The 27,959-nt window shown below is 38.9% G+C and overlaps 1 protein-coding gene across 1 annotated transcript; it reads right to left on the bottom strand.

Moving 5' to 3' along the window:
• Positions 1–12: 12 nt before the first annotated feature.
• On the bottom strand, positions 13–21,229 carry SLC5A12 (solute carrier family 5 member 12). The gene is made up of 15 exons (XM_058828647.1): positions 20,614–21,229; positions 18,538–18,603; positions 17,482–17,533; positions 16,162–16,229; positions 15,015–15,169; positions 13,676–13,816; positions 12,174–12,303; positions 11,741–11,829; positions 10,748–10,860; positions 9,572–9,639; positions 9,124–9,210; positions 8,331–8,509; positions 8,053–8,156; positions 7,709–7,830; positions 13–6,557 (listed from the first exon to the last, which is right to left on the bottom strand). Exons 1-15 carry the CDS (start codon positions 20,968–20,970, stop codon positions 6,399–6,401), a joined length of 1,890 nt encoding a protein of 629 aa, XP_058684630.1. The 5' UTR covers positions 20,971–21,229; the 3' UTR covers positions 13–6,398.
• Between the last annotated feature and the right edge of the window lie 6,730 nt (positions 21,230–27,959).

The raw sequence follows: 27,959 nt of genomic DNA, 5'->3' as shown, positions 1-27,959 counted from the left end.
CCCTGAAGTTTGTCTCTACAAAGAGGGAGGCATTAAGAGTACTCACAACTGAGTGCTAAGGCTTGCCTGAGCATTGAGCTCAGGTTCCCACAGCACGCTGATTGAGCGCCCTTCAGCAGAGATTGGGAAACAAGGCAAACCTCATGATGAGGTTCTGAAGCTGTCACCCATGGCATTCTCCTGGAGAAGGTGGCTGCAGGTGTACTCTTAGCTGGATTAAAGCTAATTAAAGCTGGATGGCCATGCCCAGAGGGTGGCAGTGAAGGCTGTTTATCCGGGTCAGCAGCGTGGTGCCCCAAGGCTCAGTATTGAGGCCATTTGTGTTTGATGTCTTTATCAGTGATCTGAGTAAGGGGATCGAGGGCATCCTCAGTGAGTTTGCAGACCATACTAAGCTAAGTTGTGTGGCATTGTTGGATCTGTTGGAGGGCAGGAAGGCTCTGCAGAGAAATGTGAACAGGCTGGATCAATGGGCCAAGTACCAAGTCTTGTCCCTGGATCACAACAACCCACTGCAATGCCACAGGCTGGGGGCAGAGTGGAAAGGACCTAGGGATGCTAGTCAAGAGCAGCTGAACACGAGCCAGCATCTGCCCAGGTGGACAGAAAAGCTCACAGCATCCTGTCCTGTGTCACAAACAGTGTGGCCAGCAGGACCAGGGAAGTGATTGTCCTAGCACTGATGAGGCTGCGTGTTGAGACCTGTGTCCCATTCTGGGCTCCTCAGTTCCAGGCAGACACTGAGGTGCTGGAGCTTGTCCAGAGAAGGGCAGTGAAGCTGTTAAGGGATCTAGAGATTAATTCATAGGAGGAGTGGCTGAAGGAGCTGTGGTTTAGTTAAGATGAGGAGGCTCAGAGGAGTCATCACTCTCCACAGATACCTGAAAAGAGATTGTAGCAAGTGGGGAATCAGCCTCTTCTACCAGGCAACCAGTGACAAGGGAACACAACCTCAGGCTGCACACAATAAGGTTCAGGTTGGACATTGGGAAGAATTTTTTTCATTGAAAGCATTGGAACAGGCTGCCCTGGGAGGTGGTGGAGTCATCATCCTTGGAAGTGTTCAAGAAATGACAGGACATGGCACTTAGTGTTGTGATTTATTTGCTATGGTGATATTTGGTCAAAGATTGGACCTGATAATTTTGGAGGTGTTTTCCAACATTAACAATTCATCTCTTTCCTAACCCTTTTCATGAAAGGATTTATAGAGAAAATAGTGTCAGGGCTAAAATTTCAATAGTGATGATGGATGATAAGTGAGCTTTTGTTTTTGTTAGATGTTTCTTTGGAAGTACATATCTTCACTAGTATGAAATACACATCTGCTGTGGCTGTGCTTTTCCAACAACTAGCCATAAATTGTGTTCTGAGGCACAGTTAGGCTCAAATGTGTCCTGTGGAAAGCTCAAATGGAAAATGTCTAGACAGACTAGTAAAAATAAGTAGATAAATACCTTAATTTCCAGAAGTTTCCTTCATAAAAAGTTCTACAGAAGGAAAAATACCTTGGGAAATACAGCTTCAGGGAGAGTATTAATATGGGGAAAGGCAACAGTTTGGGTGATGTTTTATTCTTAATGTGCCATTAAGATGATCAGTTTAATCGTATGAGTAATGCACATCTGCTCTTTCCTTGCTTTGGCTTCCTCCACTGCACACTCCAACTGGGAGTGTTGCCAGAGAGAATTTCTGGAGCCAGGGAATCCACTGGAGATACCTGCCAAGTCCTACATGGCACTGTGGGACTTAGCAAACTTTTGCATTATGTCACGGTTTGTTTGGAGGCAATTAGCATAGTTAGCCTGTAAAAGTCACCAATTTTCATTAAAACTTACTAAAACTAGATTTTTTATATATACTGGGCAATAGCCTTATCAGTAAAACTAATTTTATACAAACAGCTACTTATGAATGCGATAAAGTTAGTGGAAATTTTTTTTTAATCACATTTTCTATTTAGTTTCTATTTTTATGAAGAAAATGGACAGAGATAAAAACAGGAGTATCAGTAATCACTTACAATGCAGTAGTACTTCCAGAAGCATTTTATTTTTTTGAATCCTCATAAAGTGCTGATGTTGCTTGTTTGGGGACAAAGTTTGAAACAAATGTAAGGGCAGCATTTCATAATAATGATTTGATGTTAAGACTGATTCTAGAATTCAAACAGAAGTCCATTTCCAGGCAGACCTGTTATTTTGTTCCAGTGCATGCTTTGTATGGCTAAAATGCATGAAGTGACACTTTTTGAAAGTGTTTAAGTGAATTCTAACCTATATGCCTGTAGTGGAAAATCTAGTAACTTAAAAAATTCCCTAAGTCTTTTCTTGCTCAACCTCATGCGCACAAAACCCACATTCTTCGGAGGTAAAATTCAGCAATCAGTGTATGGAGAGTGAGAATGAGCAGAAGGCAGCAAAGGGCTCATGTTCACTCCAGAAAGTTCTGCTCCAGAATTGCAGCAGGCTCTGAAAAATAAGGGTTTGAGGATGAAGCACGGGGACAGGCCTCCTGATCTTTTTTTCCTCCTTTGGCTCATTCTTTACTTATCCTCAGTGTTTTATAACCAATTCGGTAACAGCAGATTTTTTTTTACAGGTTGTTTTTGGATGTCCCTTGCTGAGATGCCAAAGCAGAAAGTGCACAAATATTGGTCTGTCTGGTGCTTTTTACAAATCAGTGTGCACTGATTGCATACTCAGTGTGAGACAGTGTGGGGCACCACTACCTGTGCCATTTCTGTCCTCTCAGCCACCTCCCCAAGCACCACAGCTTTCTCTCCTTGTGTCCCTTCCTCCACATGCACATACATCCTAAATACCCCACGCAGTTTTATAATTTTTAGATTTCTAGAATGGATTGGTTTTGACAATTTTTGTCTGATATTGCCATTGCAAGCACATTTACTAGAAATTTGGATTTCTGATAACCTTGGCGTAACCGTGACAGCACAATGTTACCACAACAGCACAAAGTTCTAGTGGAACAGTAGGGAAATCACTATGCCATGGTACACAGGAGCTTTTTAAATCCAGGGCTGGGATTTAGTCTCAAAATGTTGATGGTAAAATCCCTCTTCACTGCACTTGAGATGACCTTGTGTTAGTTCTGTTGGCTCATTCTATCTTCTTGATTCAACCTCTGTATTGCTCGTTGTTCTCTGTAGTTTGCATTCTTACTGACATGAGCTGCTTGTTAGGATGCAACAGGGTAAAAAATTAGGATTAAACCCAATGGAGTCTAAAGCTAGTGAGATTTTAACCACTGAGAACACGATTTTTCTGTTAATAATGAAAACAAAAATCAGATCATGTTTTATTTTCAAGTTCTATTTAAACAACTTGGAGTTTTGTATTGAAAAATCTTCCAAACTGTTGGCTCTAATTTTTACCTAGAGTAGTATCACTGAAATTTTGGTTCTTTGAAATAATCTCATGTAAAATCTAACTGAATAAGATGGTTCAGTCATTTTTTTACTCTGATAATCCTGGCTAACTTGCAATATCCTGATCATAAGAGATTTCTTAAAATGTGTATATATTTGAAATTTATGTAATGTTTAAATACAGCTTGATTTCTAAGTAAGGAGTAAGAATAAAATTTCAGCTATTTTTTCTACTCATGAATCTACACTTTGTAAGTAATATTTAAAACAAGTTTACAGTATCAGAGAGCATTTTGGAGAAATCTACTTTTCTGTGCAAAAGCTGTAAGTTCCTCCAGCATGTTAGCTTTCAGTTTCTTTTGTGTTTTAAGATTGCTTTTACAAGCAGCTATGTACCCCAGAAGTAAAATAATTCACTGAGGAAAAAGTTGTAAATCTGATTAACTATTGTAAGACACTTTTGGCATAAATTTGTCTTTGGGATGCTATTTACTTTATTAAGGTTTACATATACAAATGCAACTACTTGCTGTATCATGCACATTTGATTATTACCTTTTTTTTTCAGTAATAAACTTTGATATCTTTGAAAAAGGCTGTGAGCTTTATTATTCCAAATATTCAAAGATAATTAAAAGCAATTGTATACTTGAAAAGTGAGTGCTCATGAGCATTCAAATCATAGTCTTGTAAGAAAGTAATTTCAGGGTCATGGTTCACTCAGGCATTTTTAACAATTAAATATTCAATTATTTTGGCCTCAAGACACAGCTAGACTGAGTTTTCAAATTTTCAGTCATTTATGTTGTACTGCTTTCACTAGTGACTAACAATTTCTTAAATTTAAGCTCTTCTAGGATTTATCTGTTCCTAGTTTCATAATCTCAATTTTTCAACCCAAGTGGACGTGCTAGATCTGCCTCTGGAAAGATCAATGGCTCAGGATGTAGAGGAAATGAGAAGATAACTAAACAGATTAACTAACAGATTAATTAACTAATTTAAAAAGAATGGAAATTTCTCTGAGTTGCAGTTTTGCTAGGACTTATCCTTAAATCTTGCTAGAAGGCTGAATAATGAATTATGGATTTTAGCCATCATATGTTGTCATGTATCATCCACGTGTTGGAATTTGTATAACCCTTTGGCTGACTCCACTAAAAATACAAAAATAGACTTGAGCTCAATGTGTAGCTTTAGTTGTAATAAAACCAGTCTGGCAATACTTGAAGAAAAATCCTTCAGGATATTCCTTCAATAGCATTTGGAGAGAATGCAATTCTAGCAAACCTAACTCACTTTTTCCTGACATTAAAAGCATAAATTGAGATTCTCTTTGTGGCAGATGACTTGTGGTAAGTCTGTAGTGCATCCAGTGCTGCCAGGCTTGTGAAACACGTGCAGAGAATAATGATAACTGCTTTTTAAGAAATATTCAGATGAAACCTGATTGTCTTCAGAGTTACAAATATCTGAATCAGATATCCTCCAGCTATGACTAGAGAGGGTTTTATCATACTCCCTCTGACTATAGAGCTTCATATGTGTGTTTTGAACAACCTTCATTCAGGAATTATTTTACATCCTTAGGCAGGGTAGTTAGACTTTCTTAATACAACCTTCTCAGTAAGGGGTGTGGCCATGAGATATAAATGATCCAGTAGTATTTACTGAGTTTCCATCTTTGCCTTGCTAACCATCCCAAGTATGGAAGCAGGAAGGGAAAGGATGCCACATGAGACAGCAAAAAGCTAGCCAGACTCAGCTAGAAGCTTTAATGAGGTTATAAAATCAGTGTAAAAGGGATTAACACAAATATTGACTTGGTTCTCAGTTTCTTGACAAACTGTTCTGTGCAAGCAAGGGAGTGTCATTTCCAGACCGCTATTTCTGTTCTCTAATTAAAATCCTGGGACCAGTTCCAAGGGGTAGGGCATGAACAGAGAGAGGGGAAATAACTTCAAGGACCAGACTGACAAACACCTACATCATAAAGATGGTCACTGATAAAGCAAAAGCAACGGTGGGGCTCTTCAGAGAAAAACAAGCTAAATGTATCAGCTGAGTCCATGAGTCATCATTGATCTTTTCATTCAGTCTGTTTCATTCAGTTGTGAATTTTGTTTAAAAACACATATATTTATTGAAAAACTATATCCAAAAGTTTATCAAGGTGAGAGGTGATCTGTTGACTTTTACAACCATCAAATTTTGGAACAAATGCGTTTCACTGAAAGAGAGCACTGAGTGTTCTGCTTCCACAACATAATACCAGACAGATTATTTTGCTTAATTATGTGTCTTTTTTTTCAAAAATCAGCATGAATTCTCAATTAGGGAGCATGAGCATCATTAAATATTTGTTTATTTTCTTTATTGCATAAAAGGGGATCCTTTTGACGTGAAAACTAACACAGATAAAGAACTATCCTGAATTCAAAGTACAAATTGTTACTCTGTCCTATAGCTTTTACAAAGAGAAGTTGTAAAGAAAACTTGAATTCCCCAAAGCAAGCACAGTTATCTCAGTGACTGAAAGACCAGTCTGGTCTATACAAGGCTCCTGTGAGGAGACTTTTTGTGATACCTGGGTGTAGGCTCAACCTGACCTCTCTTCTCCATCAAGGGCAGCTCACAGACTCACCTTAGTGAGACATCTCACAAACTTCTCCAAAGTCTTAATTTATCTCAAGCTCACTTTTGCACATTCCCTTCAGTAAGAGTTGCTGAACAGAGTGTGTGATGCAGATGTATTGCAGCTGCAAGTCTGGGTGGGAGCTTCCAAAACAAAATCCATGAAACATTTCTTCTAAAACAGCAGTGCTTCCAAAACCCCATTGTCTGATCATTTCCAAGGTCTGCCAAGAAATTCGTAAATAAAAATCTGTCCTTTATTGCTATAGGGAGCAATTGCTCCCTCTTGATCACCTACAAGCTGGTAAATGCAGTAAAAGAAGTTATTAATTTCTGAAGAACTAAATTTGATTAAATGTCCCTTGTCCCTCAGCTTCTAGAGGCGAGATTCTCTGCTTATATTTGTATATGAATTTTCCTCAGACTTGTAACCATGGATCTGGTGATTATTTTCTCTGTTGGTATTATTCTTGAAGGTGTTATTTGTTCTGGTTTTGTTTGCAGCAACTTTAGGCAGTTTTTTTTCAAAGTCCATCTGAAGAAAAGAAAGAAAACACCCTTGTAGTTTAAAGCCTGTATTCACTGTCTTTTTCCTTTGATTAAACTATTAGGAAATAAAATATTATTAAGGAAAACTATTAAAACAGTGCAAGAAGAAAGGTGTTCACTCTGTATGCCTTTTTAATGAGCTACAAAGCCTTGGGGCACCTGGAGAATAGCTGGCCCTGTTGCTGTGGAGGAGGTGGCGGTGGAAAGGAGCAGCTCAGATGCTGGTGAGATTGTGAGATTACTCTTACTTATCTTACTTGAAAATTTGTTGGTTTATCAGCATGTTTATCAGCAAAACTGAGAAGTGAGGGCAAAAGTTTTGTTGTGACCTAAAATACAGCTGTGCTATATCTTTAAATTTTATTGGACGTATTCTGTATTTAAAATATCTGAAACATGAGCCAGATCTTTAAAATTCAACTCTGACTGGAGTTGATCCGGAGAGCAGAGGCTTTGATGGGGATGGCAGCAGCAAGAGAACTTCATGAGCAAACGAGTTCTAAAGTCTTTTTTGGCGGAAGGCAATTGTCACCCTGAAAACTCAGCTTCTGAGCTTGCTGACATGGTTTCCTAAAGACTTTCCCAGGACAGTAACTATAAACATAAATATGTGTACATTCTTTCTGTTACACGTCTTGTGATGGGCATCTCTCATGGCCAGTGCAGTGAGAAAGTGTTATCCTGACCATCCAATCCCTGGCCGTGGTCAGAAGCCTATAAATCCTGGGGGGAAAAATAAACGTTCTCTTCTCTTCACCACACCTCGACCTGTGTCCGTGTGATCTATTCATCTTCAGCGGCAACAGGCAATAGCTTGGTGAGCTGTGTGAAGTGCAGTTTTGTCTGCAAGGGAGGAGGCCAGGGAGAGGGAGGTCACACCCTGTGTCATGAGTTCCTGGCTTTCCTGAGGGCTCTTTGTTTTCAAAGAGCCTGAGTCCCCTTATTTGATGAAAACAGGAAAAATAGGTAACTTATTACTGACCAAGGTCTGGCTGATCTCATTTCCAGCCTGTGGTGCTTGTGCAGCATCCCTTGCACAAGTTCAAAAGCAGCTGTTGAAAGCTGGTTATTCCTGTGCTCAGCACATGGAGGTGTTCTGACTGCTCCTGGGCCGAGTTGATGCCCTCAGGCACTCACCTCCAGGCTGTCGTGCTGCACTCCACACCACAGGAATACTCTGAGTCTCTTGGACCAAAAGCAGAACAGGTTGCAAACTGGCTTAATTAACACTGGTGGGATGTCTTCTCCTCTACTAGGTCCTGTAGAAAGAAAATAATAATATGTGAGTGTATGGATAGCTGGGTGTGAGCCTTGGGAACCTCAGACCATGAGCTGGGGGAGCAGGATCAGAGCCCACTCTCCTCTCTGAATCTGTCTCAAGTCCCCTACTGGACTTTTTAAGAGCTTTTTTAACAGCAGAGCCAGCTTATGCAAAAGCACATTTATTTCTATTTATGGCTATGTATGTTTAGGACACCAACCTGTTATAAAGCTGATCAACAAGCCTGTGATGGCACAGCCCACACAGCCAATGGCACTGAAGTACAGGTAGGACAGAGAGTACCAGGTGTCTGCCAGCAAAGGCCTGTGAAGAGGTGACAAAAGCAGCTGGTGATGAGTTCTTGCCTGAATGTGCCAGCAAAATGCAGCTCAGGCATCAGTCTGCCCTCCCAGCCTGCCCTGTGGTTACTGCCTGCTGCAGGCTGGGCTGGCACACTCGGCAAAACACAGGTTTAAGTGGTAACAAGAGGAAAATTACCTCTCTGGAGCCATTGTGGGAGCTGCTGTCAGCAGCACCTCGGTGCTGTTGGCCAGTGTGCAGTTGAGGGTAGACAGCTGCAGAGGGATGGACTTTGCTGGTGGTGCAGGGTAAATGAAAGAGCCAGTGCCAGCCCAAAAAGCCAAGCTGATCCCAGCTAAGAGGCCTCCGAGAGCACCCTCGGCAAGTACAAAAAGATACTGTTAAAGATGATATGTGGAAAGTGCTTTTCTGTGAATATGAATTAGGCAGGAGTAGGTAATGATGTATTATGGTGTAAATAAATCCTGTTCTCTCTCAACTAAGGTATAAAACACGGTGCTTTAGTGCCCTCTATTTATAAAAGTCGAAGCAGAAGTGTGATTAAAGCTGTGGTACAGATTTTAGTTTTAGTTCTGCTAACCTTGATGGAAATCCTAATGGGGCAATATGGAATTGAACTCGTGTTTTGAGTGGAAGAATGAAGGCAAAGCTTTTGTAATCACTCCGTGCATCCCAAGGCTGGTGCAAATACTGAATAATTTTTTCTTCTTAATGAAACTCAGAAACAAACAAAAGAAAATTAAGAAAACCCTCATGCGAATCTAATCACCAATTATTCCACAGTTGGGTAGACTTAGATTCAGCAGGTTAAATTTAGGCAGGGAAAAGGCATGTATTAAATAGATAGATCCTCAGGTGCTAAATCTGAAAAGCAGCTCAAAGACCCAAATGATTTTCAAAATGAAGTTTTAAGAAAAAAAAAAAAAAAAAGAAGAGATTTTCTTTGAGATTAGGATTTTTGTTTCCTTACCTTCCAGTTAGCACAGGGAAACACAATTCCCAGAGTAAATAATCCCAGCATTGGCCCCCCACACATGCCGTGGATGGAGAGGGAAGCCTGTGGGTGCAGAGAAGAAAGAGGAGTTCAGGGCAGTGGCTGAGGGGAAGCATGCCCAATTCTGATTTTGGCCAGTAATTTTCAGTGGGAAAATAGTGAGAAAGAAGGGATAAGCAGTGATTTCAGGGCACAGTTAGAGACAGGATCATGATTAGTATTGTTTCCTAGCAGTGAGTCAATAGTGAAGGAGTTAGGGGATTTCTTTTTTGACCTCCTTATTCCTCTCAGCAAAATGTCCACAGAAATGGTTTAGGTAATCTAGCAGCCATCAGAGCTAGCAGAATTATTTGCTCACTTCATCACCATCACATTTTCTGTTCATTCCTATTCTATTAATTGCATTCCTGAAGCAGAGAAATACCTGCACAACTCCTCCCAGCAGCGATGCTGCTGCAGCCATGGAAGTGCACAGGACACCATACAATACACCTGGAAAAAATAAGGTACCAATGTTCTCAGTGCTGGTTAATAGTGGGGATGGGTTCTAGCTCAGCAATGTCTGGGATGACCAGGCAGGATAGAGAGATTTGCACTTCTTCTTGAATGTTTAGAGCAGATCATTATACACCCAGAGGTGTCTTCTTTGAAGTCTCATTGGGTTTTTGGTTGATTGATATTCCTTACAAAGTAGAACAATAGCAATGAAATTAATTTAGAAGTTATGCCTCATGAAGAAATGTTTCTGTTGCCTTTTAGTGTCACTTTTAAAATAATCTAATAAATGAGCTGATAAATGATAAAACAGCATGGCTTTCTTCCCTTGACACTAATTTTAACTTCATGGTAGGTGAAACTCTGTATGCAGAAGTCTTGAGTAAAGCCAACCAAAACTTCTGTGCTAGCACATCTTGGTTTCAGATATAAAAATTACCCTTCTAGGTCCAGAGTGAAAAAACTAAGTAGTAAGTGGAAAAACAAACACAGAGAAGTCTAGAAGCAGTTACAGAGATATAAAATATATGGGTTTTGCTCTTTCATGATATTTATGAACTTAAATAAAATTATTATGGTTATTATTATGGTATTCATAAACGGGTTATGATCTTACTGCAATAATTGTAACAAATATCCTAAAAATTAAAATAATGTTGGATGCCTAATATGTTGATGATATTTTGTGGGGTTTTTTACTTTTTTGTTTTCATACTTTTTCTCTAAAAAGCTAAAGAACCTGCTTATGCAATACTCTAAATTTGAATCGAAATTACTGTATTACTCTAAATAAATACTACTATAATGTGGTAATAACTACATTGATATTCTTTCTGTGTTATGAGGAGTGCTTTCCAATATTTTCAGCAGACCAAACTTTTCCAAGGATTTTGAGGAGTGGCTGTTAATACTAGTCTGCATTTCTTTCTCTGCCATAATGGTGCTGATACTCAATGCTACCGAAGCATCAGGCTGATGTTCACCTTGAGGGTTTATAAAGGGTTACATTCCTGTGGAGGTTTCCAAAGTGCAAGTGTTTCTGAGGGAGTCTCTCTAGGCAGTGCCCTTTGCTGCTAAAGAAATGGGTCTCATCTGGAGTACCCACATAAGCCTTTGCTGATCCACGTGCTCATCTTCTCCGAGAGGTTTGGGAAACCCTTTTTGACCAAGTCTTCGAAGGTAACAGTTGCTAAAGCATTGATGCTGGCAGCCACTGTGCTGTAGGAAGGGAGAAGAAGGGTAAGTAAATAGGAGGCAATATAATCTGAAATCAAGCTGTATTTATGAAGAAATGCTTCCTCTTTTTCAGCACTAATGCTCTCCAAGAACTGTATGATTCATAGTATTTTTCACATGTGCTGCTTTAACTGAGGTTTCTGCTGCTTCTGCTGGGGGCTCTGCTTTGTGCTGGCATGGAACAAGATAGAAACACATCCTAAATGACCCTTCAATTTAAAAGTTTGCAAAGACCTGAAATACAGACAAATTCCAGAATTAAAACTTTACTCCCTTACAAACTGAAGGATGTGCAGTCACCACTAGTGCCACCCTGGTCCTCCACACATGGCCCAATTCCTCCAGCTCAGTGAGTGAGCCTGTCTTTGGTGAATACAGTTCAGACAGACCTGCTGAAAACATTCACACCCCTGAGTATGATATTGTGGCAGTTAGCTTAAGTAAAGACAGTATCACCACAAGCAGCTCACAAGAGTATTTTGGGAAGTTAAACTCAGTTTTTCTACACTTTGTATTGATAATATTGTTCTAAAATGTATTTGGTATAGGATGATACTGGAGATGTAGAGTTAGACTTTATCATAAACATAATAATAGAATAATTTAGGTTGGAAAAGACCTCTAAGATCACAGAGTCCAACTGTTTACCCAGCACAGTCAAGTCCACCACTTAACCAAGTCCCTAAGTGTCCTTTAAATACCTCCAGGGATGTAACATAATTCAATAAAGAACTACTGCTAATTCCTAGAATGCTCTAAGAAAAAACATCTGAGCTTTTCTTAGGGTTTCATATTTTTCCCTCATTCTGGATCCTCAAGAAATTATCATAAACAGCTAAAATGTCGATTTAGATTCACAAACCTTAGTGTTCCACTGAATGCACAGGCAACAAACAGTCCTGGGACTCCTGGCAGCGAAGAAAAAATGTCCATAACAAAGTATGGCATGAGCTGGGACAGAAGGAGCACAAGAGCAACATAAGAAATTAATTAAGGGTTTCCTGGGTAATGGAAGAGAAGTATTTTATGTTTCTGAGCATGTTGTGAAATTCTGGTGTTGTCCCAAGTAACATGGCTTCAGATTTTGAGCAAAGGGTATGTCTTTTGTCAAAAATGCTGAACTGAATTAGTACTGCAGGAGTGGCAGAATAGATATTATTGTAGCCCTGATCTGGCACCCACCTTAGTCCCTGAGTGCTGAAAGGACATAGAGCACTTCCCAAAATTAGGCTGCCCTGATATGTGCTATATCTGAGTGCAAAGCAGCTCCTAATTATTGTAATGGACATCTGTACCTGATCAGGAGCTGAAATGAAAGCAGCAGTCCAAGGGTCACAACTCTTGTAATGAGAGTACATCACCAGTCCACAAAATACTGCACACACTAGGACTGTCCAAAGTCCCAATAAATTCAGGTAAAGTGCCCTAGAGCAAAAGAGAGAAACTGTTTCATGGATGATAAATAAAAAAGTTGTTACAAGATATTTATTCTGAACTTTTTTTGGGAGATCCCTTAATCCCAACTGGTTATGTAATTCAAACTGGCTGTACAATTCAAAGCAAGATTTAAAAAAATGAGCTGGAAGAGTCAAGTAACCTCTACTCAGAATGGGCTGCACTGAGTGCTGGGTCTGTCATTCCTGTCCCTTGTTCAGATTTTTGGGACATGCTGAACAGATTTTTGGGAGATGTTGATGCTCTCCTGCCTTTAAGGCACACAGAATATAATTTCCAATGTTATCATGAAAAGTAACAGTCTTGGTTGTTTTCACTATTCCATGAAATGGATGTGGGTGACAGCATCTGCTAGGAAGATTGTGTGGCTGTGGGTCAGCAATCCTGCAGGTTCTGAGAGCTGCCAGATTTAATTTAATCTAATTTCATTTCATTTAATTTAATTTAATTTAATTTCATTTCATTTCATTTCATTTCATTTCATTTCAGAGCACACATCATGTTTGGACATCACCTTGCACAAGATCTATTGCTAAGACAAGTTCAGAGTGTGCTACCAGGAAACAAAGGTTAATCCAGCTTGTTACTAGTGATGTTCTCACTGGTGTGACTTCTAGATGTTTTTCAGACACTGGGTTTTCTACAGGATAAATTAATATAGATAATCATGACCTTCAGAAAAAAGTAATATATTTACAGGCAGCAAAAAAGCTAACTGTTTGAAAAAGGAAAAAATTACCACCTTTGTTCTTTAGCCACAAGTGCAAGCAATTGGCCTTAGGTGTGTGAAAAAAATCTGATTGTTGAGTAAAATGTCTAGCTATGCATATACTACTGCTGAAGTTGAGGCAGGTAGCAAGCTGGAGACCTGCATATTTATATTGTGAAGATTCACTTTGTTCTTCATTGATTCTGATTATTCTGATGCTGCACAATTTTAAGAAATTGTTAAGATTTAATTTTAAATAGGTAATACCTTGTACTGTAGTGCTCCACCAAATCAATAACAACTTTTAATCCAGTATAACATAAACACAGTTCCAACAGATACATTTTTACAATTGATTTGTAGATAGCACAACTTCTGTGTTGGCACCTTTACCATACTCTCCTTCTGAGGATTAGTTTATCAGCCTGATCATAAATTGATAAGCTGCAAGAGATAGATTTTTCTTTTTCCTCTGCATATACTTAAGTAATTTTGAGGCAGAGGCAGTAAGACTGTCAGAGTAAAATTAGCTTGCTGCCACCTAATGGGATCCCAATATTTATTTAGTATAGCTGACAAACTTAGTGTAATTCTTGATTGATTGCAAGAACAGGTTAATAACAGGTAGCTTACAGTTTAGCATGCTTTTCTGATTTGCAGGAAACACATCTTTGTATCGTGGACTGATTGACTCCATAGAGCCCTAGCCATGTAAATGTTCCTCCAATAACTATTGTCCAGAAGGTGTGTCTTCTTAAAGGATCAACATCAAAGCTAGAAGAAATAAACAAAGAAAGAAAGAAAAAGCAATTTAGTTTTTTATTTAAACATATTTTTTTCAGCAAGAGGTAGGTGATTATTTTCAGAGCTATCTGGCATGTCCTGCCATCTGAATCAAAAATTTTGCATTGGTGATACTGTTTTCCAGAACAGACACCTGATGTGCTCAGCTTTGGGAGGTTTTTTTTTACTTTTATATTGGAACACATGGTTTTCAAGTCAGGATAATCAAGTATCATTCTGACCTAGTCAGAGGATCATTTAACTGAGATTAATTAAATTTATATGGATGCTTATGCTCAGACATCAAACCTGTGTCACTTTGTAGCAGACCTACAAGCCACCCTGTCTGGGACCCCATCTTCTGTAAGGAAAAAGGTTGCTTACTAAACTCTAAAAGAATCCTGTAAACTTTTAGTGACACATCATTAGGATGTAACTTCCTTTACAAGAAATTGCTTCAGCTGCTGTGTTATCTTTTGTACAACAAAATCCTGTTACTCAGCAAATCTAACTCGTACAAGAATATCTTTCTGTCTTGAATATCCTTGCAGTTCCCCTTATCTTGGTCGGGACAGCAGATAACATTTGACCTTGCTGCTGGATTCTGTCACGGACTTGCCTTGATTAACCAACAAATACCCCAAACAGCCAAAGGAAGGTCAGGTTTCTGTCCCAGTGCACTGGTGCTCTATTGATTGCTGCTGTGGTGAGTGCAAGTAAAATGTAGCGTCAGTTTTATGAATAGAAAAATAAAGATATATACAATTAGCTGCTGAGATTAGCTAATCTAATCAGTTGATTTGAACATGCTGCTAATGGCATCAAGGTTTCATGTTTGATCCCTGTATGAGCCATTTACTTATGAGCTGGACTTGCTGATTCTTGTGGACCCCTCCCAACGCAGAATATTCTGCGTATGAAATTGGAAGGAATAACTGGGCTGCATTTGTAGCTACACAAGGAAAAATGGCAAATCTCCCCTTCAGTTCAGCAGACCTTTGATTTCCTGAAAGAGTTAAACATTCTTAAAGGTCAAATACACTGCCAATAGCTGAAGAGATGAGGAATGGGCTTCTCTGAGTCACCAAGGTTATTTAAAACCAAGCCTGTGTATTTTTGGCTTACTGAGGGTATGGTTTCTAAACATTAAATATACAGAAAGGAATGGTTTGCATAACTTGTTTCTTACTCAAATATGTTTAGCCGGGATCCTTCATGGGCATCTTCCCAGACTTTGGTCAATCCACCATTCACACTAGTTCCTCGAATCAAAACCGTCACGAAGCCAGCCACCATAACAATCATTTGAAATGCATCTGTCCAGACAACAGCTTTTAATCCTCCCTAAAACAAAGAGAAACTGTATACCCTCAATCCTCTTTCCTGTTGCTAAAGTACTGAAAAATGTAGAAAGACTCCTTACTTGGACAGCTTGTGAGCTGTACAGCACCGAGCAAATCAGGGCTTTGCATTCTCCCACAAAGTGTGTCTTTTTGCAGGTCAGAAAATTTCACAGCCTAAATAGCTTGTCCATGGGCACAGGAGAATATTTGACTTTCAGTTAAATGCTTTTTTTCTGCCCCCTTTATATGCATTTGAAGAACATATCATGGTGTGGAAAAAAAGCTTAGGGACTTTTGGCCTGCTCCTACATCAAGTAGAACTCCATATATTCTAAGAGCAGAGTGGTCCACTGTTAGCCTAACACAGAAAAATAGCTCTGGAAAGTTTGCCATTCAGCTTTCTTCCACAGCTACTTTCCCATTTGATCAAATCACTACTAGAGCATCTCATAAGTGTTTTCAACTAGAGTGGAGTGATATATTGAAAAAACTCATTAGTGGCAAAGGGAATGGCAATTTGTTTGTGTCCTGAGCCCCTGGGCGCTGCTGCTTCCCTACAAATATCTATACAATATATCTGTTTTGGAATTTGGAGTCTCATGTTGCTTCCACTCAAAAGTAAAGCTCTCTGACCTGTTGCTTGTCCTTCCTAGGTTTTTGTGCTTTAGTCTTGAGCACAATTTTTGTTACAGTGTTTTTCAGCCCACAATTTGTAAGATAAGAATCATCTTCCCAAAAGATGACAGGGGAAGCTTATGGCCTCCTTATCTGGACTCTGTCTCAAAATGTCTGGTTTAAACATGGAGACATACAGCAGAGGATTAGAGAGGATTTTTTTCCCCTCCAAATAAACTTCCTTAAAACACAGAGTGTTGAAGAAATTTATCTCTATGTTCTCCACAGGAGCCATCCTTCTCTGATAGTCTGTCATGTTTAAAGGATGGTCACATTAACTGTCTATGTTCCAGCTGTTCACTTATGCCTGTTACATACCAGAGTGCAATAGAAAGTGCAGACAATTCCTGTTGCAGCCACTGAGCCCCAGAGATCAAATCCAGTGACTGTGAAACCAATGAAAACAAAATTGTTAGTGAAATGGATGTAACCATCTGGAAGGTAGCAGAAGAGCTGTCATCCTTTAGCTTTAAATGGATAGGAGTAATTATTAATTTTAATATTTTGTGTCTATCAATCTTTGCTTGATTGTTCAAGTGTTAGGGAACATTGTTTTGCATTATTGTTTTCTTTCAAACTGAAATTAACTCATTTTCAAGCAAAAGTAACATTTAAGAAGACTTTCATAAAGCAAAAATGTCATTCTGATGGGACAGAGTGTACAAGCAATGCCTCACTTCTGTTCTTAGTCCAGAACTTTGTCTTCAGAAACCAAGTTCTTCAGAGATACCCAAAAATCCTAAGACAGAAAAAAACCCCAGCCCCTAAGTAAACTCCATTACCTGCATCTAATGGTATAATGCTAAAATGTGCCTCATTAGAACAACTTTCTGTGTTCATCTGCTTCGTAGCTTCTTTGCACAAGGTGCACAAATTTTGTTTTGGCTGATACTGAAATCTCACCCACCAATCATAGTCTGTGAGGGCAAAGCTATTCATAAAGGTTTTCTTATTAGCAAAGTTAGTATGGTGTAATCATATGACTGAGAACTTTCACAAGGAATTCAGCTGCATGACAGAGGAAGAAAATTTGGTGCTGTGTGAGCAGTGCCTTTGGACAGACTGAATGTAACTCAGATAATGAATAATGAAAATAGCCTCCCAATCATTTTTGGTAAAATCAGGATTTGGGCCATGATGATTCCTTGTGCCCTGTAACAGTAAAATTACAAATCCCATCTGTGGTGATGGATGCTCTCTGCCTAGTTTGCAAATATTAATTGAAGGAGTCTGGACAGACCGCAGAACAGCATTCATCTCTGGCCATGGGGAAAAGAGTTATGCCCATGGAAACCTGAATACAAAAGACAGGGAGAGGGGGAATCAAAGTACATAGTACGGTCTTGGATCATCAGCTTGTACTGTGAACTTTGTCAGGATATTGGGAAATTGTGTGCTTGAAATCCCTTCAGCTGGTTCTGAGAGGAAAGGAGAAGAGCAGCCACGAGGCTCCTGCTAATGTTTGGGTGTGAGGGGAACCTGAGGGGTCAGAAATGCAGAGCTACAAGGTGAAGACAAAATCCTTCTTATAGAACCTTTGAGGATGGTTGGGTTTTTGTCTTTATCTATTTTTGATACTTCATTTACTCAAGCAATCCTTCTGGTGTGGTTATTTGGATTAGCAGCATAAGAACTCACCTTGGTTGAGTGCCAGTGATGGAGCATAGACAACTATTCCTGTGTAAAGGATCTGAAGGAGAAAAATGATGTATTTGAATGCTCAGTAATAAAACCTGTATTTAGAGTAGGGCTCTGAGCAAAACACCAGATCTAGGGGTTTCTTTAGATCAGCTGATATTGTATATGGCTTTCTGTTTCAGCCCTTAAAAATTAAAATCTTGTGTTTAATTACTTTCTGAGGGAAGGACTATTTTCTGTCTTTGTATTACATTTTTCTCTAATGCTAAGACAAATAGATGAAATAGAAAAAGGGTGTCTCCAGAAAACACAGTGACACAGAAATTAAGTTGCATTTATGTTAGAAATTAATTTTTCACTTTTCCATTCAATCCCTTTCAAAGTAACTGACCCAATACCCTTTACATGTAAGATCTGAGAGAACTGGTGGAGAAACAAAGCATCAAAGTCAATAAGCATTCAGATCTACTGCCAAAGGTCTGGGAATTATTTAAGTTGAATTAATGCAGAAGGAAATGTCTCATCATCTCCCATCAAAACCCATATTTCCATTAAATACACAACTAATGTAACCTTTCAAGATGGTCACAGCAGTCACCATCACGGGACCACAGCTACCCAGGCATCTGCCCAGGATACCTTGTGCAGCAGTTTTCAAACAGGACAATTCACCTCAGTGTCATAAATGGGTAACTAAACATAGCCGGTCAAGCTTGGCCAGCTTCTCAAGAAAAACAGAATCCACATGTTTGGGAAGAGAGAGAGGCTTTAAGTGAACATAATGAAACCAAGAATGTGCTGTTAAAGACAGTTAAAGAGTGTTAAAGACAGCTAAAATGGCATTCTTAATGCTAAACAGGAAAAGTTAGAGAAGTTAGACAGTTAAAAACATAATCAAACTTTCTTTTTAGCATTCATAGTTCAAGTGAAAAATCTAAGAAAAAAAGATTACTCATTAAAACACCTCATTATAAAAAATGTGCTGTGTGAGACTAGTCTGTGAAAATCAATGTTGAGTGAAGTTAGCATAAAAAAAAAGAGTCAGTGTTGTCTTACCGTCTGTAGGATGTAAATCAGGGTTGCAGCAAGACGGACAATCTTGTTAAATCTTAACTCCAAATACTAGGAAAAGGTGTAATTTCAGTAAAGTGCACATGTAGCATCTGTGACACAGATGTTACCCTTCTGTTTGCCCTGAGTAACACCTTACTGTGCAAGTAAACTTACTGGCAGCTGGCACTGCTGTTATGAGTAGTTAACAAGAAGAGCAGGGTTGCCATTAGACATAAGGATAATTACATTTAAGAAACCTTCTCATCTGCACCATGTACTTGAAGCTCTATATTGGGTTGCAGTGATCAGTACCTGCTTTGTACCAGGAGTAACGGGAAGACCCCAAGAGCTACAAAGAAATTTAAACTTCAAATGAAATTATATTCCAACTACACAGTGGGGAAACTTGGGCTCATCTTTAGCAGAAGCAGCATCGACTCCAGCAGTGACAAAAGTGGAGGTGGAACAAATGGTGGAGCAGCAATGTGGAGTTTCCTAGTGCATGAGCTAAGCTGGCTTTCCCACTTTCTCAGCCCAAAGCCAAATCTGCACGTTGTCAATATGGAGAGGCAAGAAGGGGGATCTTATGGACTTCCAGGTTCAAGGATCTAGAGAGGTGTTGCCACCTTCAAAATAGCTGCAGAAGTGAGTGGATCTCTAGACCCAAAGGGCCAAGTTTTAAGGCTGGATCACCACCTGGGGTCTCTGCAGAGTCTCTCTGACCTGTGCAGCCTCCATGCAGGGAGGCTCTTCTTGGGCCACAGTCCCATGTGCACCCCAGCAGACACCAGGCATGGGCTGTACAAGTTCCCTCTCTTTTAAGAGTCTCTAGGCTGTGCACTTTGTACTGCCAAAGCATCTTTTTACTTCATTTTGCTCATGCTGATCTTGTGTAACAAACCCCACAGTCTGCCATATAAATACGTGGCTAATTTATGATGAGCTATTTCTAAATAATATAATTTAAGATGAGCTATTTCTAAAAATAATTCATGAAGCCAACCGTCATCTTTTCAGCATGCTTGAAGGGTCTCTCTGTCTACAATGACACTTCTGGTGCCTCAGATGACAAAAGTGGTTGATTCTCTGGTATTGGGTCAAAACCAACTAGAAAATGCAACTATTTGCAGCAATGTTCAATTTTACTCTTCACTGACTTGAAAACATTTCCAAATACCCAGGCAGATCTGTTTGACCAAAGCCCTTCTGTGGGTTTGGGTTCAGTGAGTATCAGTAGCCTTTCTGTTACCACAAAGTTCCTTGTGACTAATTCAGTTCCACCATCCAATTCTTGCTTACTTGAAAGTGCCCACAGACAGGAGCAACCAAACTTGCAGGAGTTGACTGGAGTGAGTGAGAGGCCATCCCAAATGCTCAGTAGCTGTCCTGTGGATGTGCAGGTTACAAGGGCTGCTACTGAGCTGTATTATGAAGGAAAAAATGTGTTCCAGGGAAAATGCTAGGCAAAAACTCTACAAAATTCAGAAGTCGTTAATTTCATTTCCTAGAGAATGCTTGAATTCATTCCCCAGACCTGACTTGCTTTTTTCTTCTTTCTTTTTTATTTTCTGAGCAGGCCTGCCACCATCTTTCTCTTCCTCCCACCTCCACTATTTAGATACAGTAACTTGGCCAAAATTACCATATCTAGACTAAGTTTGAATTGGATAGTATTGAATGTTGTTCTTAAAGTCTGTCTCCCTAAACCAGAGCAGAATAATCAAAAGACCAGAAGCATTTGGATACGCCTAAATATTTTCCAACTTAACTTAATTTGGTGCTTAAATTTTGGTGTGTAAACCCATATCCTGTCTGTACTATATGTGCACAAAAGGAGCTCTGACCCTTAGACTGTGATTTCAAGTTATACAATATAAATAGTTAGTTTGAATAATGCATATAATTTTTAAGAATAATTAATATATCAATATATTTGTTCTGTGAAACACTGCAGACAGCTTTCTGTCAAAGATTTTTCTCTAAAAAATACATGCATGACATTTAATTATTCTCTAAAAAATACATGCACAATATTTAATTATGCTAAAATAGTGCGTTTATTTTATGATTTTTACTTACCTCATAAGTGCTTGTGATGCCAGACTTATAAAAAACAGGTAGATAAAGTTCAGCAGTAAAAATTATAACAAGTGTGTACGAAAGAAAGAAGAGCACAAAGGATGCCCCGTAGCGATAAACTTCGGAGGGTGTTCCCAGGACTGTTACTGCTGACATGAAGCTTGATGTAAGAGAAAAAGCTATGGGTCCACATGTCATCTGCTTACCACCCACCAAAAATTCCTTTGAGGTTTTCTTTTTCCTCTCTTTAACTGCAAAAAAGACTCCAATGCTGGCAGAGACTAAAAATAGTGTTGCAAAAACAACATAGTCCCAAGTCACGAATTTTTTGCCTTCTGGAGCTACAAAGTTTGGCATTGCACCAATTGTATAATTCTCTGATGGAAGATTCTGGTTTACTATGTCTGGTGCTCTGACCAGATTAACTCTGGTGACAGCAAAGCTGAAGCTTATCTGTAGATCAGCAATGACAAACAATAAATTGAAAGACTGTTCAGCCAGAAGACTTTTTATAATCCAATTCAGTTCTAAGGAGTTTAAAAAAAGGTAGCTAAGGATGATTTAAGGAGGAATGCACTTAGACCCTAGTACTATGGGTTCTGCCAGGCAAGCTGAAATAAGGGACTTAGCTGTGAAATTTGTAGTACAACCCCTTTTTATCTGTGATGTGTAAATTTAAGGTTAAACATTAGCCTGGCACATTGAGGTGATCCATGTCTTTTCTAACATCTCAGCATTTTTAAATAATAAAATGAGAGCAATAGAAGAAAAAATGAAGGAGAGAGAAAGGAAGAAAATCTCAGTGTACAAACCTGTCGTCTCACTAGTGAATTTCTCTTCAGAGAAGCAATTTCCTCATATGGTTAAAAACTGATCTGGAATACCAGAAATATGATTTACAGTTGTCTTTTGACATGCTAAGTTTGCTTCTTGGTAGAACCTCTGGAACTTAAGGCAGCCATAAGAAACTGAAGTGTTTAATGTTTAAAACTACGGTGCCTCCCCCCACTGGGTACAGTCCAGCCTTGGTGTGTTTGGAGACCCAATGGACCCAATGGACCTCCAGATGAACTAAAGTGGGGTTTGTGCTTCACTGTCTGAGGATGAATTTCAGTTAGAAACTAATTTTTAACTGACTTCTACTAAAGACAGCTTGTATGGGTTCATGTGAGAAGTGACTCATTTTATTTATCCATATACAATTTTGTTGGATTTACAGGACTAGAGAATCATAGAAAACGAGATTAAACATCAGCATTTATCTTAATTATGTCTTTGGCATAATTTTGTAAATTCAATATTAGGTTTTTCTTTTGTGTTTTTGTTTTAAATTATTGAATTAATTTTATCTTCATTAATGCCATAACTATTCATTTGCCAAAGAAGGAGGAAATTATTTGTCATCCCAGGATTAACTTGTACAGAGAGAGACAGTTTATGTAGTCACAACCCTGAAGGAAGGGCGGAGTGTATATTGTGAAGAAAATAGAAAAAAGAAATAATGTAACCTGGGAGAGATTTTAATAGCAGAAGCCCTTTTCTTCAGCCTTGTCTTGGTTGGACGTGGATTCCCACATCTCCTTCTTAAGTCATTGGTAAATAGACATAGTTTTGTTGTGTCAGTACAAACTTTGTGTTCAGACCTGGTCTTGCCTGTTCCCATCCATTGTTTAGGAGAAAGACTTCTGTCCATGTGTGCTGTAGAGATTGTGCAATGTTCCTGCTGATTTTGGTGAGGCTGAGTGTAAAAGGGGGAGTTGAAAGTCCCCTTTTGTTGCCAAATGTGAACAGAAAAAGAAAAACAAACAAAAAAACCCAAACCAATATGCGAAGATACTTCTTTAAAGGTACTGCTGCATCTGTAGACAAAACACCTTTAGTCCACATAAATATATGAAGTGCAGGTTTGGGATCTATGACCCAGCCCTCTATGAAAGCCAGGATATGGATATATTCATATGTATTGTGTCCTGTAACGTGGTGGTGAGATGGAGGCACCAGATGAGACAGCAATGAACCACTTTCCATCCTGCAGATCAGCCAAAGTGAGTCAGTCCAGGCAACATCCTGAGAGTTTTCATACAGCTGTATCCAAGTATGCAGCCATCACTAGTTAATATTTCTCTTTTGTACAAATGCCTTAAAGTGTTACACTCTCAAACAAGCAGCCAAGCATTCCTCTGCTTTTGAGAGGTTTTGGGGTTTTTTTGCCTTTTTGCTCTCTTCTTTCCCTTCTCTCCTTTTAAGTGTGGATATGGATACGAATATTTTCTGCATGTTTTATCTCACACCTACTGGGTCTCATTAATTAATGTCTCTGGCAATGGTAAAAGCTGTGCCATTACAATAGGGAGTTTCTGGGGTCAACCATCAACCCAGTCTGGCAGGAGGCTAATTTAATGGTGTTTTGTATGAAGCTTGTAAGGCTGACCAGGAAAACCATAGATTGATCCAGCTTGACAGCAGGGACATCAAGTGAAATCACAGAAAGATGGAAACACCTCAAACTTGAGGGCATTTCTTCTCAAATTTGAGCTGCTGAACTGTTTTATGTAAATAAGACATGATCAGTCTTACAGTGTTGAGAGGGTGGGGAGCTGTTTATAAAGCCTGGGATAAAAAATGAAAATATAAAGCAAATGAAAAAATAATCATCTGAGTCAGAAGGTTTCTCTCCTAGTCATGTTACCAAAGAGACTGTAAGTGGAAGATCCCTGTAATATTCATTCTAGGAAAATAAGTGTAGTGTAAAAAATTCCTGCTGTCATAAATGTAAGCCTGTAGCAATAACTTTTTTTAAAATTATGAATGTTTTTTCTAGCAGAAAAGTGGGTATTTTTTGAATGATAGTATTTTACACAAAGTAAGAAAAAATGAATGGAATAAAAAATTGAAAATCAAGCTAGAAATGTAAAATTCTGTATTTATCATGCCATAGTCTTCTGACATATTTTCAGCATCATATCATGGGGTTTTTCAGAATAACCATTTTGGCTAAATCTCATATAGAAAAAATAATACAACTTAGAAATACAGTTTCTGGATAAAAAAAAAATAAATAGTATGGAAACGCTTGTTATTCTGACATGATGTTATTCTGTATGTGGGAATAACTGGTATCTTTATTTCGCTGAAATAGTCAGATTTCTTATAAAAATATTTATGCAAATTCTTGTGAAACTAATTTTTAGTCAGGGTAACCCAAGGAAGAACCTTCACTTTTTGAGGATCCAATACCTCTTTCAATATCCGACTACGAATCTGACAAGAAATTCCAGGCTGAGTGTTTCACTTTTCCACTGCAGGCTGGATGCATCTAAGGTTCTATTTCAGGCCTCATTTCAACATCTGAAAAAAGTACTTGAGGATGGCAAAGTTAAGGGTGTGACTAATGAGCTGCAGCCTGACCTCCTGCTGCCAGGCAGGAAAACTTGCAAGGAATGCTCTTTTCCATGAACTGCGGTACCTTTTTGCCCCTGATTGTGGGGAACATAAAAATGGCCTTTTAAAGGGGAGAGGAGACACAGCTTGAGTGAATGGATGTGTATCATTTCATCTTTCAGTTTGAGATTAGGAGAAAGGCAAACTTTAATTCAGCATTCTATTAGTTTGAGAGTTGAACATCTCCTCTAGTGCTTGCAAGATGCCTCTGCCTTATCCTAATAGGCAGAAAAGGGATGCTGGATGTGCCACACCTTCCATATTTACAATCAGCTCCCTAGGAGGAAGCTGAAGACACCTCTGCCTGCTGCTCTCACCACCACAGCTACGTTGTCCACACTTGTTTTCCTTTTTTCTTCTTTTTTTCCTTGCAGTGAGAGCTTTCTCTTTGGAGTAAATGCCAGTTTGAGAGGATAAAAGTCATCTCTTTTTGAGGCCAGACTAGAATGATGTGGTCTGATGATCAGTGATCAGATCATGAACATTTTTCCTGGCTTCAGCTGAGTTAATTTGCTAGGTACCCTTTGTCATGTGTAACAGATCCAGGACTTGACCCTTGACCCAAGTCTGACTGATCATTAGTACTGAGAACAAGAAAAATAAGTTTTGAATTCCAAAATTACTTACAATTTTTGCATCTTCTGCACTTACTTTGATGCCAAAGTACACTATTTGAGTCAGAGAACTGTCCACTGTTATAAATGTCTGTAACATAATATCAAGTCACTTGTAAAATTTGATATCCATTTGTTGATATCCATTTGTTGGTGCTACTCTAAATGGTTAGATCTATACATAGAAAATACGCTTGATTTAACTTACAAAATTAAGATCTCACAGGTTGTATACTTTGCATAGTATCCATAAAAAGAAATGCCTCTAAACAGTATTGTAAAAATAAAATATTATATGTGTTTCTCTAAGGAAAGAATTTCTAACACCTAGGACAGAAAGTTTCATTATGTATTTCTTTATTTAGTATATTGGTTTACTAGTATTTTGTATAGTACTGGTATTTAGCATTTTGCTTTACTAGAAATAATTTAAAGTGAAACTCTCAGGTAAATAAATACCTGTGCAGTACTGAAGGATATGTTTTTTTCTTCTAAAAATGAAGATAATAGAATAAATTCTGTGAATAATTCATTATGCTAAGTAACAAAAAAATGTTTTTCTGTATCTTAATACATGACAATTATTTTCTTACTTCTTTTTAATACTTTCTTACTTCTTTTAATATTTTTCAATATCAAGCTGTGAAAAATTCATAGAAATAAGTACTGGAGGACTTAAGTCATATTTGATTGGACAGGTGAAAAAGAACTGATAACTATTTTTTTGAGGAAGAGTAAATTTCTGGAACAAAAAAATGCTCTGAAAACTGTCTTCCAGAAATCCTGTTAAACTTAGGGGTTATTATCTTTCCTTGACAATGGACTTTGGTTTTTCTTAGGAGGCTCTCCTTTAATGATTACCCTTTCTTCAGAAAGTCATGCTCATTTATCTATAAAAAGATCATTATAGTCCAGCAGTAAGAGGATCTGGAGGTATTGCTTAGAGTTTCAAAACAGATCATTCTCTGGGAACACAGAGTCCTCCCCATGAGATTGCTCTTCCCTGCAAGTGCCAGGTCACACCAGGGCACCCAGTGGCTTCTGTGGCCAGTGGTCAAGATCCATCCAGTCCTGCTTCCCACTATTTTCATTGTAGGATGAAAAGTTTGTGGAGTTGCTTGCAAACACAACTGTTCATTTTGTGAGCGTTTTTCAGGAGAAAAATGCATGGCTTTTACACAACTCTTACACTGAGAATTAGATTTTTCTTCTACAAAGTCAGCTAGAAAGTTGCCTGGGAAGAAGCAATCTGAAACACTGAATTTTGAGTAGTTATATTATCAAGAAAAAAAGCCAGATTAAAATCACATGCCAGTTATCATTTACCCCTCTCATCACTGCAGGGGATGAGGGTCCCTCTGTGGCTTCAGTTTCCCTGAGCTATCCTCACATCTTCCCAGCCACCTCTTCCCCAAGCCCCTCCACAGCTCCACGCCAGCCACCCAGCACGTGGGGCTGGCAGCAATCCTTCAGCTCCCTTGAATTTCATTGTAGAGGGCAAAGTGGGATATAGGAAAGTAGTCTGTTACTCATCTGACCAGTATCTTTCTCTGAAACCTTTAAACTTGCCATCAGCACAGAGCAAGTATAAGACACATCACATCCTGACACTGGAACCGGGGAGTGCCCCAAAACTGGGACATTTCCCAGTCCCACCTTTCAAGAAGTGTTTGCCACAGTGTCTATGTGGAAAATAGAGGCAACCAAATGAATAATTTTCCAGAAATGGCACAGATATGATGTAGAAAGATGTTTCTATCACTCAAACTAAGTGATTGGCTGTTGCAGTCAGATCACAAGCTGGATAACCCGAGCAATAGTGCTCGTAACAGATCACAGTGGGGTGAAGGTGTGAAACAGCTGGTGCAGATCTGCTTGTGAAACAGAACAAGCTGGAAAAGTGCTCTGCTCTTGCTGTGGAGTTAAGGCTGTGCCATGATCATCTCTATATCTTTGCTGACTTTGCCACTGGAAGCCTGTGTTTGGGAGAGGGGGTATGAGTGAGGTTGAGCATGAGAGAGAAAGGGACTGACTGAGGGAGGGCAGGGCTAGGCTGCCCTGGGGAAATTCATACTGCAGTGGCTATTTGAGATCCTTACAGGGAAGAGTAGAATACTACTCCTGACTAATAAATAAACTAATTTCTGAGAAAACATGACTTATTTTCTGTTTGGCTTACAGGTTTGCAGACTAAGGCTGTTAAATTGGGTTTTTCTTTCTATTTACTGAACAAGTCTAGGGGTTGTAAAACTTGTGGACTGACAGAAGGACCAGCTGTGCATTCCAGTGTACCTCAGCAAAAGATGGCAGTCAAGGACTGAACAAAATAGCAGCATTACAATTCTACTTTGTTTTAAAATGAGGAAAAGGCACAGCAGAAGTAAGGCACTTTGTACATGAATCAAAAAACACTTTGGGGAGAAAGTAGTAGCAGCTGGGAAGGAAAGAGGGGGTTGAGATCTCACTGCAGGTGATTTAAGAATAAAGAAGCAGAACATATTTTAGGAGAATGAAAAAATAATGTGCACTTCACTATTTCTGTGCTATTAAAAGCTTCAGAAACCAAAGTCATCTGATTTGGTCTTCAATTGTTAATAAGTTATAGACACACGACCTTAACCCTGCAAAGGAAGCATTTGGAAACAGTCAGGCAGCAATCCTAGGGATAGCCAGGGATATGTACTTCACAGGATTGCTATTAAGGGTCCTTACAGAAGGTCTGTGCAGCTTTAATGAGCATTCCTAGTTACAGTAAAGCTGAGGATCACAAGCTGCACTCGACGGTGTGTTACCCTACCAAACATAAAGAAGAAATTCAGGCACTCCCTGAGGAATGAAGATGTTAAACACTAAAGAGGTGTGACATCTTACCCCAGATAAGATGGTTCATGCACTCCAATGAAATTGTGTTATAAAAAGTGTGTTTTCCCACATCACAGAAAATCCAGATTAAAGGGATGCATTCTTTAGTAGGACTTGGAAATTAATCATCTTTAATCCTCACTGACTTGTTTTATCACTTTCACTTTTCATTCTTAATGTACTTCAAAGGGATCTCAATCCTGGTTTGCCTGTGTAATTTCAGTCTCCTTATGTACTCACATTCTTATCTTTATATAGATTAGAGTGCAAGATTACTACATGGCAAAAGGTTTTTGTGTATTTTTCTGCAGAGAATAGCTTCTCTTGAACTGTTTGTTAGATTGCCTGTTATCATTACATATCCCAAATTATGATCTTTTCTTTCCCCTAGATTAAAATAAATTAATTAAAAAATAAAGAGCTAGTTGT

This window comes from Poecile atricapillus, chromosome 1 (genome assembly GCF_030490865.1).
Source record: "Poecile atricapillus isolate bPoeAtr1 chromosome 1, bPoeAtr1.hap1, whole genome shotgun sequence".
Lineage (NCBI taxonomy): Eukaryota > Metazoa > Chordata > Aves > Passeriformes > Paridae > Poecile > Poecile atricapillus.
The sequence above is the reverse complement of the archived record's forward strand: the minus strand, read 5'-3'. Positions and strand labels throughout refer to the sequence as shown.

Coding starts and splice junctions, on each gene's coding strand:
- SLC5A12 (XM_058828647.1), bottom strand. CDS start 20,970: ATGCCAAACTTTGTAGCTCCAGAAGGCAAAAAATTCGTGACTTGGGAC. Junction 12,304..13,675: donor TCAGAAAAGCATGCTAAACT/GTAAGCTACCTG, acceptor CTTTTGCTCTAG/GGCACTTTACCTGAATTTAT. Junction 10,861..11,740: donor GCATTCAGTGGAACACTAAG/GTTTGTGAATCT, acceptor CCCTTCCTACAG/CACAGTGGCTGCCAGCATCA.